The sequence below is a fragment of the Harmonia axyridis genome, chromosome 1, assembly GCF_914767665.1.
Source record: "Harmonia axyridis chromosome 1, icHarAxyr1.1, whole genome shotgun sequence".
Classification (NCBI taxonomy): Eukaryota; Metazoa; Arthropoda; class Insecta; order Coleoptera; family Coccinellidae; genus Harmonia; species Harmonia axyridis.
This window is the reverse complement of record NC_059501.1, coordinates 85,260,369-85,281,963: the sequence shown is the minus strand read 5'-3', so window position 1 is coordinate 85,281,963 and position 21,595 is coordinate 85,260,369. Positions and strand designations below refer to the sequence as shown.

General features: G+C 30.2%; 1 protein-coding gene and 2 long non-coding RNA genes across 3 annotated transcripts in view; all 3 read left to right on the top strand.

The window, feature by feature from the left end:
- LOC123671672 overlaps positions 1 to 21,595 on the top strand; it is a 134,088-nt gene that overhangs the window by 64,038 nt on the left and 48,455 nt on the right. The gene's annotated exons all lie outside the window — the stretch shown is intronic.
- LOC123671671 lies at positions 2,823 to 4,241 on the top strand. Its single transcript, XR_006746154.1, has 3 exons — positions 2,823 to 3,256; positions 3,308 to 3,412; positions 3,468 to 4,241. It is a non-coding gene; the product is annotated as an uncharacterized LOC123671671 (long non-coding RNA).
- Positions 6,936 to 10,532, top strand: LOC123671667. Its single transcript, XM_045605630.1, has 2 exons — positions 6,936 to 8,156; positions 9,174 to 10,532. The coding sequence occupies exon 2, from the start codon at positions 9,515 to 9,517 to the stop codon at positions 10,385 to 10,387; it is 873 nt and encodes a 290-aa protein (XP_045461586.1). The 5' UTR covers positions 6,936 to 8,156; positions 9,174 to 9,514; the 3' UTR covers positions 10,388 to 10,532.

Here is a 21,595-nt window from a genome sequence, read left to right as displayed (position 1 = left end):
TGATATGTTACTTACTATTTCACTAGGTGTAGCAGACATTTTGGAAGTAAAGACACGTCGGAGAAGATTCACAAAACAAGGCACTGCAACTATGGAACTCAATCTGATAATGAACATCAAACCGTACTGTAGCACTACCTAACAATTGAATCTTCTAGGTATATATAGGTAAATAATCATCCCGAACTGACTCAAGAAAGTCCAAATTAGCAGAAATTCAGTTAAATAGTATTTACCAAGAAAAAAAAAGGTTGAGTCATAAACGTTTTTGAAAATATACAAAGATCAGTGAATATCAAATAAATCCTTGAAACTACCTGAAACTATTCACAATTTAATTTTGCTGAAAGGAATTCAACAACCAAATGATGCGTGTTAATACCTCTCACACTTTTCCAAACTTGGTTCTAACTTTTGAATCCTATGACCGTTAATGAGTAGGTACATTAAGTAAAATAGACAAAGATCACTGAATAGAAAATATATTCTTGGAACTACCTGCAACTATTCATAATTTAAATTTGTTTAAATGAAATTTAAAACCCTAACGATGTACAACAATTCCTTTCACCCTTTTCAAAACTTAAATTTAGCTTCTTTTCAACGAATATGTAGGTATCTAACTTTTCTATTTCAATTCTGAATCATTTCAAAATTCCCTTTCATCCGGGCTAAATTCAATCAATGGTTCCGTATTCATATCCATGTGAAATTTTGTTTTCTCAATAATTGAAAAAATACTCAATCGAGCAAACTGAAATTCATAAAAAATTTGCGGGACGGTGAAACAAATGTAAATTCTAAATTTCGTCTATAAGGATAAAACAAACACACAAATTTCTAATCAACAACAGTCTTTTTATTGTCTATTTTAACTTTACTTAATGATCTTACTTTGAAAAATACGCAATCGATTGAACAGTCTATTGGTTGACAGCTGAAACTGATACCTAATATAAATAAATCGATATTCAATGGATTCGGAAATTCATTATAACTGAAATAAAACGAAGTAATTCCACTATATTATTTAATTGTTAGCAACAATTGTTTCGCCACACTGTGGCTTCATCAGGCTACATTTCTGAACAATTGTTGCTAACGATTAAATAATATAGTGGAATTACTTCGTTTTATTTTATTTAAAAAAAACGATAATACCAACATACCTTGTCATGAATAGTAACAGAACATCACAAAACTTAATTTTTTTTCACAAAAAGTGTACGTGTTTGCTCCTTTGTATTAGCTATGCTATCATTTTCAATTATAGCATTTAATGATATTCACGGAAAAAATACAACTTTCCACAAAATATTCGATATGGAGTTTCAGAAATATATATTATTGAATAAATCAATTGGAGTGAACGCTGAATAACGCCGGGAAATGTAAGGAGTGATTCTGTGATGAAAATTTAGAAAAGTTATACCCTTCCGAATGTTAACAAAATTTTTTTTTTATTAGAAAAGGGCTGCAAAGTCAGTTATTATGTTTTTTGAATAAAATACCACTCTTTGCAGTCAAATTTATTAAAAATTGCCAACCTCCAATCGAATGGGCGCTTTCATTGACCCTATTACGGTTAAGCGCTGAATTTTTCGAATTTTTTTTCCACACAATACTTTAGTATTCATTAGAGCTACATCCTCAAATTGTTTGGGAATACACAAGGTGTACCGAAAAAAGTGTAAATGATCCTTTTGTTTCACGGAACACCCTGTTTTTCATTGAATCTTCAGATTATACGGAATGAATGACCCCAGTTTTGTTCGAAGGTTTATATGCATAAAGCTCACACCGTTTTTGAGATATTTCGATTCATCATAAATTGAAGGGTCTTTGGAAAAACCGAATGAATTCAATTCAATGAGAATTTGAAAGTGAATACTAAAAAAACGGAGATAAGTACTGATGACACAAAATATGTATGACAAAATCATTTTAAAAGCTCGCCAAATTCCTTCTTCATTTCCTAAAAAGGTTTTCGTAAGAATGCAAGCACTAGTTTTGTTTCAGCAGATTTTGTTTTGAGAGGGAAAGAAGAAAGGAAAATAATGAAAGTATTTTTTACTGCAATTGAACTCAAAATTTCAGGAGAAATTTTCATGAATTATGTTCAAAATGACCTCTTTCATTCCTTAAACAAGCACGTGCCCTCTTACATATTTCTTCAGTTGTTACTTTCCGCCTGAATTTTACTTTCAATCATCTCGCTGCTTCGTCTATTCTAACGATGTTAGATCCGAACTTCTCGCTGACCACGAAAAAAATCCTAAACTATAACTAAAGTTGGTTAACCCAGAAAAAATTGAAGAAAAATGAAGCATGGTGAGAAATCTTTTGAAAATTACAAGAACTCAAATATCTCGGAAATTATTGATTTTTGGTTATCACTAATTATAGCTCAAATGACAGCAAATGAGTCATACTATCACGTCCCCCAAGGTCTAATTTGGAAGCTCCCTGTATAGAGTCAGTTTTTTCACATGCGAATATAAAAATTCATTCCTACAGCGCAGGTATTATCTAGCTTGAAAGCTACAATTCATACAAATTGTGAAAAGGCAAAATTCATCAGCATTAATGGGTTTAGAGTTCGAATGATACCCTATTTGATGTAATAACTATATACATATTCACAGCAATTTTATTACGATCATAAAAATAAATAAAAATAATTAATTTTCCATGGAATGTAATGAAATCAGATTGAAAATTTGAAATAATCATATATCTGAAACCATTGTAAATTCAAGGTAAAAAACAGAACGGTAGATAATTAGTTTAAACGCTTATTTATTGAGTCTTTGGAGATTAAATACTTTAATACTTCGTTAAATCTAGTCACAGAGTCAGAGAGTGTTAGCGCCATCTATTGTCATGTGGTTGACCTGATAATGAATAAAAATAATTAAATAAGATAAAATAAATGATTAATATTAGAAATGAAATGAAGATAATTTCAGTATAATTTATCATAATAGTATAGCTAACACAACGCTGTTGTGGTCGACTGAACTTTTGGTAGTTTTAATTTGTTGTCGCTGTTAATTTTCATAGTTTCCGATTGTTTACGTTCTTGTTGCCATGTGTTTTACAGATATCTATTTTAAGGTAATTGAATTGTGAATTTTACCATTTTTGAGATTTTAATTGTATGACTAGGATGTTTTGTCAAAAGGTGACTCTCATTTTTATGGTTCTGCCTTATTTTGCATTGTTAGGTTCAGATCAATTGTAAGTCCAGATTTAGGTAACTAATGAGTTTTATATATTTTTTCGTATTGTAAAAAATTTTTTCCAGTGCCCTGAAGATGGCCATGTAAATGACCGAAAGCTAGGCCAAGTATAATAAAGTACTTAATAAGATCCTTAAGTGACTTTATACCCAAAACTTCATTTGATGAAGGTAATAAAATTTATTTTTTGTGTTAACCCCCTCTGCAACCGAAGTTCTGTTGTAGCACACCATTAGTAAGGAAGGTTTTGTTAATTTATCACAGAATTCTGATAAATTAAAATAGTAATGAAGTAGATCATTATAGATTATTTATTAATTTTTCACAAATATGTGCAAATACGACTGCATTAAATTAACAATTTGAAGTAACAAGAATTAAAATGATAAATATAGGATTTTGTATGATTATATTTATATTCAGCAGTTGAGAAATTTATATTATATATACATATTAAGGAAGGATAAAACAAAAATAAAACGCTGGAAAAATTTTATTCATTATAAACGTACATCATCTTACATTATTGATAAATTTTTTCATGAATTTGGACGAGTATTCCGTTTGAATTCTTTATTATTTGACCAAGCCTGGTCCCAAACGTTGGTCGAGTAATAATAAATTTCAACGGAATATTTGTCTAAATTACTGAAAAAGCTTGTCAATAATGGTGACAAAAATTATACACAAATAAATAAAGGGACAAAAATAAATTGAGTTTTCATCTTCATCCCCCGAAAATTATTTCGGTTCGAACAGGAGAAATTATACTTTCATAAATAACGCATAATATTCATAAAAAAATATTCTCGAAATGAACATCATATGAGCACGAAGAAAAAGTAAGTCAAACTCGATCAATCAAAAAGAAACACAACCAGGAATCTTCGAATGACTATTTCAACGTCTTTTGCATTATTTCTGAAGATAAAATATACTTTCTTCTCATAACAACTTTCTGAGAGAAATTTCATAGTTCTGTATGTACATTGCTCTTTGGTTTTCTTCAGGGTATATATCGCGGGCCACAAATAGTATGTGTTATATAACAATAATTCAATTTTTCTTATCGTTTTCGATAATACTCCTACAATATGGAACTTGAAACTTCACAGTTTCCAACTGGTTAGGAAATTTTCCAAATCCTGGTTCTCCAGATGACGAGTGATAATCTCTGAGCACAATTCAGGTAATTTAAAATGATATCCAAACTTCTCTGATGTGGAATCCTCAAGATCTCTCCGAATTATAGCCTTCGCCCGGGCTTCCTCAATGTCATGAAGAAATTCTGAGTTCTCTATCGCAGATCTCTCGGTTCCTTGCAATACGTATTCATTTCTCATATACTTCGCCACGGTTTCCGTCGATTCAAAAAGTATATCGTAAAATGAAACTTTGGTGTTCCGAATGTATTGCTCTTTCAGATCGTTCACTTCTTCCAAGCACTCTTCGTAGTATTCGCTAACCTCCTCGGATTTTATAAAGTCCTTAACTTTGTTATCCACAGCTTTACCTTGCAATTCTTGGACTATGCAATACTTGATAATAACATTCAGACATTCATACTTCGAACATTCGAACGATCTGTGTGCAATACTTGGCCAATCTTTTGATTCCATCGTTCCTCCTCGTCTTAGAAGTAGACGCAATAAAGGCACGTTTCTACTACTAACCGTTGATTCCACTGGATACGCACCAAATTGATCTTTAACCTCCATGTTGATTCCTCTGTCTAGCAACAACTCAGCAATAGGAAGATAGGGCCTGAACGAGAAATTCTTTAGCGCTAATCTCTGCAAGATATTCCTCCCTACGTAGTCTTTACTATTTATGTCGAAACCTAAATCCAAGAGCTTTTTAATCAAATCGAACTTTTCTGGATTGTCGACGATAGTCATATGCAGTACGTTCCGTTTCATATTGTCTCGTTCGTTCATATCTATTTTGTACTTCATCAGCTCCTGCAGACATAACAGAGATTCTCGTGAATCGCTGATACATAGAGTTGCATCCCTCATGTTGCAACCATGGTCTATCAAAGGGGCTATGAATTCGTGATGGCCCAAGTAAATAGCTAGCTGTAAAGGAGTCATGGAACATTCGTAATGGTTGAAGGAGGTGACATCTTTGTGGAGTTCACGCAATAATGTTTTTTTGTCTCCTGCTTCTATGGCCAAGTAAACTTCAACATCTTCTGTTCGGTTCACGCTAGTGTCTCCATCGATTATATGAACCCTAGTCAATTTTTCTCCAAAACGTTTTTCAAGAAGCCTCTGATATAAGGCTTTCAAACTCATCAGTTTCGAAGAAATTCGTAATTCCTGAAAATAAGAAGGAATGAATATCTTTTATTCTAATTTTTATGGTTAATCTTATAGCTATAATACCTGCTCCACACGTCTAAGTTTTGGAAACAATTGGCGTACATATAGGTACTACTGAATAAAAAAGTTAGCTCAAAATAGTAGGTAGGTATTGAATAAAATGAAATGTTGTGTAAAGAAGAGTAGCAAATTAGTCTGTAAATTCATAATAAATCAAATAATCAAATCAAAAGAGAATGTGAAATGATTGACGAGATTTCCAAGAACATTTAAAGTGAAGAAAAAAGCTGCAAAAATTAATACATCGCCTTTCAATATAACTAAAGATGTCGTTCATGACAAATATAATATTTCAACTTTTTTGGATTTTATTGCAAATTTCAATCTTCGTGAAAGCTTAGGAACACTTTGTCCTTTTTTTTTAATGAATCGTTGCATTTGTTGTAAAAAAGTAATTTATAGAATTAAAAAAAGGTAAATTATAAAGACTAACGTTGAAACATATATCAAACAATAATGAAAATACTGACAAATATCTCAGAAGAAATGAAGAATATAATAAATAATCCAAGGAAATTCTGTAAAATAGACAACGAAAATAAAATAATTGTATGTTGCCACAAAACTACAGTTCAAGAATAAGATTCTATAAAATCAAGTTCAATAATTAAAAAAAATCAAAAATAGATTGATATGTTACTTACTAGTTCACTAGGTGTAGGAGACATTTCGGAGAGAAGATTCACAAAACAAGGCACTGAATCTATGGAACTCAATCTGATGAACCGTACTGTAGCACTACCTAAATATTGAATCTTCTAGGTATATCATCCCGAACTGACTAGAGAAAGTCCAAATTAGCAGAAATTAATGCTTTTCTAAGTTTTGGCCCGGTAGATATTCAGTTGGCCAGCCTCTAAGAAGAAATTGTATTTACCAAGAAAAAAATGGTTGAGTCACAAACGTTTTTGAAAATAAACAAAGATCAGTGAATATCAAATAGATCCTTGAAACTACCTGAAACTATTCACAATTTAATTTTGCTGAAAGGAATTCAACAACCAAATGATGCGTGATAATACCTTTCACACTTTTCAAAACTTGGTTCTGAGTTTCGAATCCTATGACCATTAATGAGTACATTAAGTGAAATATACAAAAATCTCTGAATAGAAAAAAGATTCTTGGAACTACCTGCAACTTTTCACAATCTAAATTTGTTTAATACCCTAACGATGTACAAAAATTCCTTTTACACTTTTCAAAACTTAATTTTAGCTTCGTACCAACGATTATCTAGGTACCTAACTTTTCTCTTTCAATTCAATTTCATACTTTATATATAAAGTATGTACATTAGAGATGTTAACAACTGTTTTCAAAACTCATCTATAATGGAGTGCTGACATTGTAATAGATAAATGCATAACTAATTGATATGATATTTTTCTTATATTCAAACTTCTACCTGAACACGTAAGGTATATAAAGACAACATAACTTCTAAAGAGTACATTCCGAATTTTTCTTTGAAAGTTGAGTGAACAAATTTTGTCGATACAGTCATGGATTCTTCAAGTTCTATTTACGAATTCATTATGAACTCTGGTTCAGTTGATTCTGTTGCAAAGTATGTAGAATCGAAAAATAGCGATTTTCCGTTTTTAAATCATTATTTGGAACAGTTTGTGAGAAAAGGAATGGAAGAAAATTTAAGTGACAGGGATCTTAAGGTGATATTTTCCCTATTGAATTTTGGAGGAGATCCCATGGTCTCCTGTACAATCGATGGGAACAGCTATTCAATAGTAGATTTGGTGCTGAAAATTAATGGTAAGTTTACATATTCCCATTTACCATTCTAATTTCATTTAATAATAGAAATTATGTTTTACATATTTATATTATCTGATGTATTGGTTATTTGATCTGTAGGGATTGATATTTGTATTTTATTGATTTATTATTTACCCTGTTCACTTTTATTTGTAAGGTGAAATTTGATTTCAGGGTTAATACTGAATATATTTATTGTTTGTTATAGAATTGTTATATGAGGCCACGTTTCGGGCAGTGCCTTTTTTCAAGCCTGCAAATGTATAAAAAACATCCTTAATAAAACATCTCAATGTAACTAACAATAAACGGACAAGTTGTAATATAGACAAATTTCTTTCTATATTTTTTATATTGAATAGAGATTTAATTCCATATGTACAATTATTACCTTCTTATTTAGATATTTATATACACAATCTATCTTTATTCCAACAACTCATCTCGTCGGACGTTGTTGTGTTATGAAGTGAATTTCTGAAGTGAATGAAGAGAATTTCTCGAAATGATACATATAAAACAACATGAAAACTCTATCAATGACAGAACCGACATAAAGAATTTACATAACATCTATTCCACACTACTGACCAACATTAAACAGACAACCGGACATTAGAAAGAAGAAGATATCGAAGTTGACCAACACCCAACTCTATAAACATCATAACCTCACTTCATAACACAACAACGTCCGACGAAATGAGTTGTTGGAACAAAGATAGATTGTGTATATAAATATCTGAATAAGAAGGTAATAATTGTACATATGGAATTAGATCTCTATTCAATATAAAAAATATAGAAAGAAATTTGTCTATATTACAACTTGTCCGTTTATTGTTAGTTACATTGTGATGTGTTTTATATATTAAGGATGTTTTTTATATATTTAGAGGCTTCAAAAAGGGTACTGACCGAAACGTTGCCTCATATGACAATTCTATAACAAACAATAAATATATTCAGTATTAACCCTGATATTTATATTTATATTCGATATCATGTAGCTACAAGTCTAACTCAACTTCAGCAAATCGAAAATTTGTGATGAATGAAAACATTCACAAAAGAACATTTATGAAATTTTGAAAATTTTAGACCAACAATAAATCTGACTTCAACAGATATTGTAATTTGAACATGCACTGAGATAAGTGTTTATTTGATATTATCGAAAATGCATTATAGTTAATGAATCATTTATTGGATATATGGACAAACAAATACAAATTTCATGGAAATAAACAATTTATTTGAAAACCCACCAATAATCATCATTTATTATTACACTTCAGTTATTTACACACAACTTATATTAATAATGCTGAAGAAATATCAATTTGAAGGAAATAATTATAGTTGAGGTTAATATATCATTGAGTAGTAATTAATAAACCTTATTTATATGTAATATGTATCCATGCTGATTAAAAAAATTCAGTAATGGTTAACGTATTTCTTAGAAAATTATTTTGGTTGTTTCTATTATCCGATTGTTAGGGTGGAGAAAACGTAAGTTCATATAAATTAACCGAAATATATTAAATATTATCAAATACCTTGTGAACAAATATTTTATTCTCTAATAATAAACTTTTTTGAATGCATAATTTAACTATTAATGAATATATTAAATATAAATCTGCTGTAATAGTTGTGAATATATAACCTCCAAATAAGTGCTTTATTAATAAATAAATATGGATTTTTCTCAGTGTGTGATGCCTTCAGGTTTATTTTCAATAATTTTTTTCTCGTTTGATTCCAGATATCAATTTATTCAATATTTTCCTGCCGTTCTTGACGATTCCCGAAGTTTCTAATCTTGAACCGTTCGATCTCCATCCAGCCCCCAATTTTAGGAACACCCTTCTACATTTGGTAGTAACAAAACCATGTGTAGAAGTCACAAGATACATTCTAAATCTAGGTGTCGATGTAGAAGTGACAAACGACCATTTGGAGACACCATTGTTCTATGCTATCCGATATAACCAAATCGAGCAGGCGATTCTTCTTCTCCAATATGGAGCTGATTTTAGAAGATCGAATATTGATGGCGATAATATCCTGCATATAACATGCTACGAAGACGAATCTCATTTAGAAATGGCAGAATTTTTGTTAGATGTTGGGTGTGATCCTAACTCATATGGTCGGTTAGGTTCCACACCATTACAGGTGCTTGCACTGCTAACTATGCATCGAGAAACACCAAACCTTAAATTCGCAGAATTATTGGTCAAAAAAGGAGCTGATACCAATTTACAAGGTTATGGGGGTTACACACCTCTGCACACATTAGCGGTGGCATATTGCGATGGTTTGTATTTCATCCCCTTTTTTGACATTCTCCTAAACGGTGGAGCTGACACTGATATAAGGGATAACAAAGGCCGAACATGCTTTGACTCTTTGGTTGATTGTGAAAATAAAAGACAAAGAATTCTTAAACGTTTTATTCTTTTTAAGTTCAGCAGAAACTTTGAACTTAGTGATCGCCCAATCAGCAATATATCGGTGGATAGCCTCTACGAGGAGGAATGTCGAAAAGAATTGGAGATGTTCAAGTCCAGGAGAATATTCGACTTGGAATGTACGTTGTTGGAGATATTCTGTATGAACAAAACTCAACTCTCTAGAATTTGCAATAACGAACATTTGATGTCAGTTATGTCTGAGATCAATGAATGTGATTTTGCGATTTACGGACCTGACCTCAAAAGCAAATTTATGGAAGCCATGACTATGTATTTTGAAGTCGAAAAAGGTTTGGAATTTTTAAGGTTAGCGTCGAACCAAAGACTCGATTATTATTCGATGATGAGAATAATAAAATTTATTCCAAGAGAAGATTTGAGAAGTATGGGCATAAGTATATCGCCCGCCACAAAAAATATGAAAAGAAAAAGAAGTAAGGATGATGAAACACTTGAAAACCTTAAAAAACCCAGGAATGTTGAAAATGAAACCAAAAAATAGTATTTGTTGCTCAATAATTGTCATATGTATTTTTGTTGATTGATTAATTTCAATTCAACAAATAAACTTGTTGACGCTTCAATTTTTTGTTTTGTTTATAGTGTATATTATTTTTGTTGTACATGGTGTATATAATTTTTTGTATAGCGTGTATATTTATTTTTGATTATATTTGTTTCTGTGAAATTTATTATTGAAAATGATGTTTGAGCTTCAATAACTAATATTTATATTTTAGAAATAAAAATTTCTGTTGAAAAGTTTTTTCGTATTAATGCCTTTTGAACCCATTGAAGAATATATGAAATATATTACTCTGATTGATTTATTTAATTATAGGGACTTCTGGAATTTTGTTATCAGATTTAAATTCATTGAAAATATGTATTTCAGTACTGTTTGATGAGTGTTCTGAAATCCTCAAGCATCTGATTTAGAAGATGATAATTTGAAAAATGTACAAACGTTCTGTAGGTAATGATATAGATTATAATGAAATAATTATTTGAAAAAAAAAGATGCAATTTTTTCCATAGTTCCATATTTTTCGATAAAGTCTATAATTCTGAATTAATTAATTATAAAGTAAATTCAACCAAATTTTCGAAATTAATGTTAGCCAATAGTTGAACACAAATTGAAAGAAATGTAATCAGAAATAACCAGAATTTTAATTCGAAAGGGGCTGACTCTGATGTAGCGAAAGATAAAAACCAAACATTCTTATTGGTTGTTTGTAATAAAAAAACCAAGCATTTTGAAACAAATGATTTTATTAGAAGACACCGAACTCTTTGAATTTGGTGTTAACACAATCAGTAATATATCTTTTTGAGGAGGAACATGCTACATTGTTTGAAGTTAACAATTTTTTGTATTTCTCTTTGTCAAAAAAAAAATTATTGCAAAAAAAACATACAAAACGAAAGTATCTATTGCTAAATAATTATTATTACTATTGTTGTTCATTAATTCATTTGAATTAGATGGGTAGATTTGTTGATGCTTTAATTTTGTCTCTTGTATATAGTGTTAGTATATTTTTTTTGTGTATAGGATGTATATTTATTTTTATGTGTGAAAAGTTTGAAATTTTTTTTTTTTGTTACAATCATTTTATATTTGCACTATGGAAAATATCATTTTAACAAGTGCTTATTGGAAAAAATTTGAGGTCGAAAATAATTTCAACCTCCACATCTTAGGCGTATTATCTGTTGATGTTTTTTTTTTCACAAAAACCCTGAACTTAAGCAAAAATTACAATAAATCTTATTTGTTAAGAATGGATCAGTCTATCCAAAATTAATTTTCTTATTGTAAAATATGGAATGAGAGTGGTATTGCAAAGCTAGTTTGAGGGGTGGCTTTTTCTTTGGAATCATAGAGTAACACCACCAAGAATATTTTTCAATGCCTTTCTCGTCTTCATAAAATGTCGGCTCAATTTAATTTTTTTTTGGTTTTCAAGAAAAAAAATTGAAAACTTCATTGAGAACAATGGCGTCAGATATCGTAAAGAAATTGAAAGTTCTATCAAGCGATGATATCCATAAATTTATTCAAAATACTGATAACGAAACAAATTCATAATAAAAAATTGATTTATAAAGTAAAAATATAATCATAATATTGTAGGATTAGTAAATTAAGTAATTAGTAGATTAACGTAACATCCACATCAACATTGTCGTTTTCTATCATAATATCACCTTTATTACTTAAGAACTAGATGTATCATCCATATTTCTTTAGATGGAGACATTCATAAAGAGAATCTCTTGATAATAACATCCCAAAGAAGAACACACTTAATGGTTTATTTAGAATAATTTAATAATTATTATAATACAATTTTTGTAAATACACTTCATTATTATTAACAATTATACATATCATTTATGTTACATATTATTTACATATCACTTTCAGGATGAGAGTAAAAATATAATTTTTTTTTTCTTTTAAAAATTCTCTTAAGTTAAAATATGCCCTTATAACAACATAATTCTTCATCATGGAAAAAATTCGAACAGTAATGAAATTTACGAAAAAAAAATTACCGATTTTACGAACCTATTTATAACAAGAGATATCAATCTTCCCAAGCCCTGCAGACATTTCTTAGATCATCGTCATTCAGATAGGAATTTAAAATTTCTGAGCACAATTCCGGTAGTTGAAAAACAGATCTATAAGTCTGCGCAGATGATTCCTCTAGTTGTTTTCTGTTAACGGCATCTCTGAGAGCTTCTTCAATGTCGTGACGAAATTCAGAGTTCTTTATGATACACTTCTGTATTTCTGCCAACAAGTCCTCGTTTCTGATGTATTTTGCTATGATGCTTTTGCGTTTGCACAGAAAATCATAGACTGACCAGTTGGTATTCATGATTTTTTGATTCTTTAGCAGATCCAATTGAAACAAGCAAAATTTGTGAAATGCGTCCATCCCCGGTGATGTAATGAAAGTCATAAGGTTTTCATCCACCTTTTTTCCTTGGATAGACCTCAACACGCAAAACCTTATAATCGTCTGAAGGCAAGAAGTAAGACCCCTTTCATAAGCTCTATGCGCAATAGTTGCACTCACTCTGGAAGCCGTGCTAGCCCCCCTACTAAGAAGCAAACGAATCATATCGTGATTTTCGTGAACCACTGCAGATTCCAAAGCTGTCTCGCCTTGATTATCCCTCAGCTCAATATCAATTCCACTTTCAATCAACAACTCTGCTATTCTCATGTAAGGCTTGGTTGAGAAATCCTCGAGTACATAACGGTGCAATATACCTTTAAGTGATTCGTCTGTACAATTGAGATTATATCCCATGTCTATGAGCCTCTTTATGAAATCATATTTATCAGGACGATGAACAGCTGCTGCGAATAGAATTGTCCTGTTTAAGTCATCTCGTTGAAAATAATTCATTTTGTTTCCGTAGAGGATGAGCTCGTTCAAACATTCCATTGATTTGGGTGATTCACAGAGAGACACGGAGAGATTTCTCGTGCTGTAACCATGTTCGATGAGTGTACCTATCAGGTGATAATGGCCCAAATATATAGCTAGCTGTATGGCTGACTTACTACATACTTCAGAATCTTGTTCATCACTTATTCTGACATGTTGCTTGAGTACACTTATGAGACGTTCCTTGTTTCCTTTTTCCACAGCAGTTCTGAAGTCGAAATAGCCTTGTTTCCTTATTGCTATCTGTTCTGCTTTGTGTAACTTTAATATCTGCTTAAATCTTTTACGTCTATCACCATGGTGCGCTGGTAAATACATGTCATTTCTCTTTCGGCGTCTAGCGGCCCTTTTGTGATCTAATTCCTGCAAATACATAAATGGGATGAGTTTCGTATATTCATATGTGTTTCATTATCGAAAAATAAACATAAATTTTTACCCTGAAGGTTCTCAGTGCAGGATCATTTTGATTAATTTTTTTCAGAAAAATATTGACAGGTTTGTTTTATATCACTTTGAAAATTGAAAGGTTTTTTAATAGTTTCTCAATTATTTCAATGATGCATTTTGGAATTTCTGAAATTCTTACATTCTGATTGAAAAATGCATAGGTTTAAAAAAAAAATTTCTATTATTTCCAAATTGAAAATTCCAGATAAAAAAGTGATACAGGACAATTGGCTGAAACATTGGTATTTACATGAAAGTATTTTATTTTAATTTATCATTCAAATAATATATAAAATAAAAAATATACAATTTTTTTACGGAAAAATAGGCGAGTTAATTCTCAACTGCCATACATTCAAATATTAAAGAAAATCGATCAATCGATTTCCGCACAGATCAAAATGAATCTGCACTGAAGAATCTATACAGGGTGTTTCCTAATTGATTGTCAATATTTATGGGGGCAATTTTTGGGTCCGTTTAAAAACAAAATTTCATATGAACATATGTCCTAAACGTCTCATCTTTTGGGATACAGGGTGGTAAAGTTTTCAAAAATAAAGAAAATGAAATCTGTATTCAATTATGAGCAAATTGGTTTTTTTGAATTTTTCAGTTCGACGCACGGGTTTCAACTAAAAAAATAAAATTTACGTATGTCTCTGCATAGTGATATTGTCATATGTATGTATTAACGATATTGTTATGATCATGCAGAAAAACGGTTTTTATTTTTCATGCGAAATCCGTGCATCGGATTTAAAAAAGTCAAGTGATCAACTCTGGTAAGAAATAATTGGGAATTTCAAAAATATTTTTTGTTTCTGAAGAAATTTGTGGCGTACCATCAATTTCTGCCAAAAAAAGTGATTTATTTTTGAGAAAAATGAAAAAAAAGGTAATACGATTAGGAAATATATTTATAAAGTTAAAATGGGGCCAAAAGTCACCCCCATAAATAGTGACTTTCAAGTGATGGTCTAATAAAACTTCTTTCAAGTGGAATTTTGCGAGGTTTTGAGCAAAGAATTGATTTAATCTTAGTAAATACTATAAATACAAGTGAAAGTTGATCAAGACTACGATCAAAACTGCTCTTCAACAGTCGATGCCGAAATTCAATAAGAAAAAAAATAGATGAAGATCTTAAGCAAATTTTGAATAACTGAAAATTTGACAATTCAAAAGGAAATAGACACATTCACACATTTTTGCACACTATCAACAAATTGAATTTCAAATTGAACAAGAAGAATAATAATGGGTTCAAGACATGGTACATGTTATGGATTTTTTTTAATCAAAAATTTATACTCAGTAAAAAACATAGTAGATATAACATCCTTTGAATTAAGTTGTCGAAGATTAAATCAATAAAATATAAAGGAATACTTAGAAGACCTCTTATAAGTAAACATTGAAAGTGATCACTCATCAGGTTCAAGATTGAATTAAGGTTAGCTCCAGAATCAATTTAATCATCGCAGAAGAGAATTTGTCCGGTTGAAAGCATTGAAGTTTGTTTGGCTATTGAAATTGGAGATTTTTAGATGAGTAATTTTAGATTTAATTAGTGATGAAACTAGTAACTCTAATGAGTTACTAGTTTCATTTCCAATTTTCATTATTAATTACATTTTTCTAAATTCGTAAATTGATTTTTTCGAACCCTCCTGAGAAAAGTCATTGATTTTTAATTAAAGAGTCAAAATGATATCAGATCGAAATATCAAATTTTAAATCAAATATTCTATTCTAAAATTGAAAACAATATAGACGATCCATAACAGTACTTCCTAATACTAGGATTAGGAAGTAAACAACCCCTATGATTTTTTAAAAATATAAGTAAACAAACAACTCTAATAAATATAAAGATACTTACAGAATCACTATACGACATTTTGGATTTTTGAATATTCAGATACACAACAGACACGACAGTCACGGCGGCACTAAGAAATATGACCCAAAAGAGTAGAAGGCCAAAATATTTAAACTACCTGCTAGCTACTGCAAGCACCAATCAATTGCAGATTCATTTAGTATTTGTTTGTGTTAATTTTTCTGTTATCATCTTAATGACAAATTGATAGAATATTAGTAATAACGGTATTCAACATAAAAGCTCAAATCGGTTTTTCGGGAGGGGGTAATCGAGAAAGAATTTCTTCAGTTACATAGGGCTGGGAATCATGAATGAACGATTTGAATATTCGAATATTCATTGAATGATTCTTCGAATAATTGCATTTTGCATTATTCGAATATTCATGAATATTCACTTAATAGTCGAATATTCAGTGAATGACTACTTTTCTATTCATGAAAAATCATTGATTATTCAGTGAATAGTTTTCTATTCAGTAAGTGGTTGGATATTTATGAATGTTCGTACCTATTCATAAATATTCACTGGTAATGAGTAGTTAGTTGAGTAATTAATCATTTGTGAAGTTACGAATGAAAGTTGAAATGATCATTTAACTCACAAGGTTTTGTAATTTACTATGGACAAATCTTACAGAATTACATATATCGAAATTGATAGATACAATTGAATTAAAATTATTCATTTAATAGTGGAAACTGGTATTCATCCAAAAAGAAACATGAATAGAATAAGGAAAATATTAATGAAAAAATATAAAAATGGAATATAAGATTCTAGCATATGAATTGAGCAATAAAGAGTTTGAATAATTATATCGGGTGTCCCAAGGTGAGTGGCCTATTAGATTATTATGGAAACTGTTGATGGTAAAGATTTCAAATTTTGTGGATAGATATTCGGCCATGTAAGGTACATTTTTAAAATAATTTCACATTTCCAGTGTTGCCGGATGTACGACAATTTGGCAACAACTTTGTTGTTTTAAATGGGACACCGGTATTTCTATTTTTTTGTGATACTCCATAAAATATTGAATCTATTTACTCTTACTCTTCCATTCCTATCTTTAACGGTTTTTGAGTTATTAATTATTTTTACAAATTTTAGATCAAATTGGCGTATTACGAAAATGACTCTAGTTCGCTCAATATTTGAGATTTAAGTCAGAAATTTTGCAAGTCGTTAGATATTGATCTGATCTGTGTCACTGCTTTTGAATTATGGTTGTCAATAATACAGGATGGACCAAAAAAAATCATCATTTGCCAAGTTACCAAATTGTAAAAAAGTCTATTTCTTCAAACTAGACACCTAGTATATTTTTCAATTTTTGGAATCAGTAGAACACACTCTACAATTTTTCTATTCACGTCCCTATACCTATCTCAACTGGATTCCGAGTTATATGCGTTATATGTGTATATCTTTCTTGAGCCATTATTTATAGAAAAACCTCGGAACAAAACACCTGTTAGGCAATAATTGTTTATTTTGACATTTATGGATTGAACTGATTCATTGATATATCGATCTATGAACGACAAGAGAAAATAACAATGCAAAAGAAATTAACGCTTATTGAATCAATGTGAAATCTAATAAACGCATATAACTCGGAAACCAGTTGAGATAGGTATAGGGACGTGAATAGAAAAATTGTAGAGTGTGTTGTACTGATTCCAAAAATTGAAAAATATACTAGGTGTCTAATTTGAAAAAATAGACTTTTTTAAAATTTTGTAACTTGGCAAATGATGATTTATTTTGGTCCGTCCTGTATTATTATTGACAACCATAATTCAAAAGCAGTGACACAGATCAGATCAATATCTAACGACTTGCAAAATTTTTGACTTAAATCTCAAATATTGAGCGAACTAGAGTCATTTTCGTAATACGCCAATTTGATTTAAAATTTCGAAAAATAATTAATAACTCAAAAACCGTTGAAGATAGGTATGGAAAAGTAGGAGTGAATAGATTTAATATTTTATGGAGTATCATAAAAAAAATAGAAATACCGGATGTCCCTTTTAAAATAACAAAGTTGTTGCCAAATTGTCGTACATCCGGCAACACTGGAAATGTGAAATTATTTTAAAAATGTACCTTACAATCTATCTATCCACAAAATTTGAAATCTTTACCATCAATAGTTTCCATAATAATCTAATAGGCCACTTACCTTGGGACACCCGGTATAAGATTCTACATTCTAATATAAGATTCTCCATTCGACATATAATGCCGTCTTTTTAATCGATTGCAGAGGTTTTTCATTTGAAACCTTGCTCTCCTATTCCGTATGCATTGCCATTTCTAGACATTACTCTATTTCAGTGGACAAATATTATTTGAAGTAACATCCTCCCTTAACAAAACTGAATCAGAAAACAAAGTTTTTTGAAAATTTCATATAATTGAACAATAAGTATTCAAATAATTGTTGAATATTCATGACTACTCATGAATAATCAAGCATGAATATTTGTTTGAATGAATTATTCGAAAATCGAATAAATTTAAGAATGAATATTCGAATACAAAAAGGCGAAAAAGTCCCAGGCCTAAGTACACATCAATTATTATATCAAAAATAAATACTTATGAAACGTACCTATATATACACAATATTTTAAAAATATTAACGAACTTTTCATTTATGAAAACATTCAACAGATTTATGATTAATTGGTTTATCTGAATTTGCTCATTAAACAAATTAGAAAATGGAGCCAGTTTGACTCCATAATAAACGTTTCATGAACAATAACAGTCTATCCTTAAATATAGATTTGTTTGAGAGATACCAGATGTCAAATTTATTGCCCCAAAAGAATGGAATATTTCAAAAACTTTCTTTTTCGCATGGTTGAACATACACAAGAACTTCTGAGTATTTTGACAGGTAATTGAAGATGTTGATGTTGAATTTATTACCCCAGAAGAAGTACCTACCTAAATATTTCGAAGAATTTTTATTTACATAGCTCAAGATTGGCTGTCTCTGAAGAGTCTGCATTCTAGCACGTCCATTTTTTTCAGGCAAACGAACGAATCATTAGGAAGTTTCTCAAAAAACATCATAATTTTATAACATTTTGTTGATCGTTCCACCAGAACTAGTGAAATTTGGGAAAATATCGAAAAAATTCAAGTATTTAATGGATTCAGTACTCACTTGATGGAAATTCATATTACAATAGAAATAAATATAAGCTCTTTTTGAAATCTGTGGAAATTAAAAAGTGCTAATATTTATTTTTACCAAATAAAAAAAATCAATATGATAACGAGTTGAGATATTGTTTAAAAACCCGGATTCTAACGAGTATATATTTTTCACTCAAAATTGAAAGGGAGATGCCAAAAATGCATAATTTCTATGATTTTACCAGTGGCGTTAAAATAGGAGAGAAAAAACAACCATGATGCCCTTCTTGTACGCCAATGGTGGTAAATGAAAATGTGATTTTTATTTCGTAATAAACACCTATTGAACACAAACATGCGTTCAAATTCAATTTAAAAATTTTAGAATCTATGGAAGTTATGAATGAAAATTACTTCTAATTTTTCATATTCAACACCCTGTATCTCTCCAACGAATTGGAGATTACACATTCATAAACGCTAATTGCAAAAATTTCAGGGTTGGTTGAATTATTTTCTTCAAACTATTTGTTTATTCGAATATTTATTTTTAGGAATAATAAAACAGAAAAATGGTTGGATATGACATAACAGATATAAATAATTGATAAATAATGATATGAATAGATGAAATAATTTTAAATATAGATTAAAAATAATTCTAGTTACACATTCAACATTATTATTCGATTTAAATTTTTCACGTCGACAGCGCCTTCCCTGACTTACCTTAACTCTTGGTAGACTGAATTACCATTGTATTAAAATATAAGAGACGATAATTACATATTTAACAGAAATATGACACAAATATTTCAAAGTTTGCAAAGCCCTCGAGAAATTCTTCAAAGCATCATCATCGAGATAAGAAACACTGGTTTCTGAAAAAAAGTCAGGTACTTGGAAAACAATGCGAATATCAAATTATTCGTTTATTCGAATATTTATTCTTAGAAGTGATAAAACAAAATAAATGGATGAATAAGACATAACAGATATAGGTAATTGATAAATATATATATACAAAATAATCCACTACCAAAATTTCCAATAAAAATATTTCTCAGACATTACTCCCGACAGTGACACTTTACTCCCGATCAAGACGTTTAACCTGGCAATGAAGATTATTTAAGAAATTTAGAATGATTTTTGTTTTATGTTGTAGGATTAGTACTAAGTTGAATCATCACGAACAGACATAATATGTCTCTGTGATTATTGTTTATTCAAAACCTAAGGTCGAATAAATTATTTTATTTATTTATTATTTTATAGCCCCCCTTTGAAATCTTCGGAGGATGTTTTTAATGTAAACGTTAAAATCATTCTTCAGCAATATTTTACTGAAAAAATAAACCAGAAAGATGTAAAATTGTATCAACCGTAAGGGCAAAACTATTGAAAGGGGCAAAAATTCATTATTTTCAAACAAAAAAAAATATCTCGAAAACGGTAAGACTTTTATAATGGGAATTTTGTCATAGCAGGTGGGTTATCCTTTGATCTACATTCTCCCTTGGTTTGACGTGGTCTTTACGGGACACCCTGTATACAAATAGATTAAATAACTAAAAGAAAGGTAAACAATATTTCTAGATACAAATCCAACATTATTATTCGATTTAGATTTTTCATGTCAACAACGCCTTCCCTGACGTACTGTCACTGTTGGTAGACTGAATTATCATTGTATTTAAATATAAGAGTCAATAATTACACATTTAACAGAAATATGACACAAATATTTCATGTCTCTAAGCGTTCGAGAATTTTTCAAAGCATCGTTATCTAGATAAGAAATAATGGTTTCTAAATGAGTGTCAGGCAATTGGAAAACAATTTTGAACTTTTTTTTTTCGTGGGGGTGTAATCGAAAAAAAATTTTTGAAGACAACGTTTACTCATATCTGTAATGTGATAAAAAAAAATTTGAACCGAATTACTCGAAATAATTTTTTTATTACCAATTCGGTTGTTCTTACCATATACTGGATGTTCCTAAATTAAATTTACGGAGGAAAATGAGAGATTCCTTGGATAATTTTAGGAATATAATGAATATAATCATTTTATAATTTGTTTTCGAGATACGGGGTATTTCTAGTGTGTCGTACTATTTTTAGCGATGCTTATATCAGTTCATCAATTCTTTATCAATCTTCGCTACAGGGTGGGTAAATAAGTACCAAAACTAATAATTCATTCATTCATTACAGCCTACTAGCTGGATCTTTATAATAATTTGGATTTTTCTAAGGACTACTAAAGAATTGATTGAAATATTTTTCTCGACATCGATAGCAGATACGACTGAACTATAACAAACCAAAAAGGTTAGCCGAAAAATAGTTCTGAAGGATGGAATCAGGCACCCTTCCAGAAAAAATATCACCCTGTGGATTTGTATTCGAAATTAGCATATAACATGATGAAAACTAAAATTGGAATATCTATGGTCAATTCAAATTAATTATCTTGTGAGAGGAAGGTTCTATGAAAAAAAAACGTATACTTTAATACCTGTATCTCCAAAACAAAGTGTTTGGAGAAGTAATCAGTTCAGTACAGTGCATCCCATTTTGAGTGAGACAGCCAGGTTTCTCGCTTGTTATTTAAGATAGAGCCTTGCGGTTTTCACGTTCCTGTCCTACTTTTTCGTAAAACTCAAGTTGGTCTAATCAGATTTTGCATAACTGTATCCGTTCAAGAGATACAGGGCGATTTTGGAAATTGATAC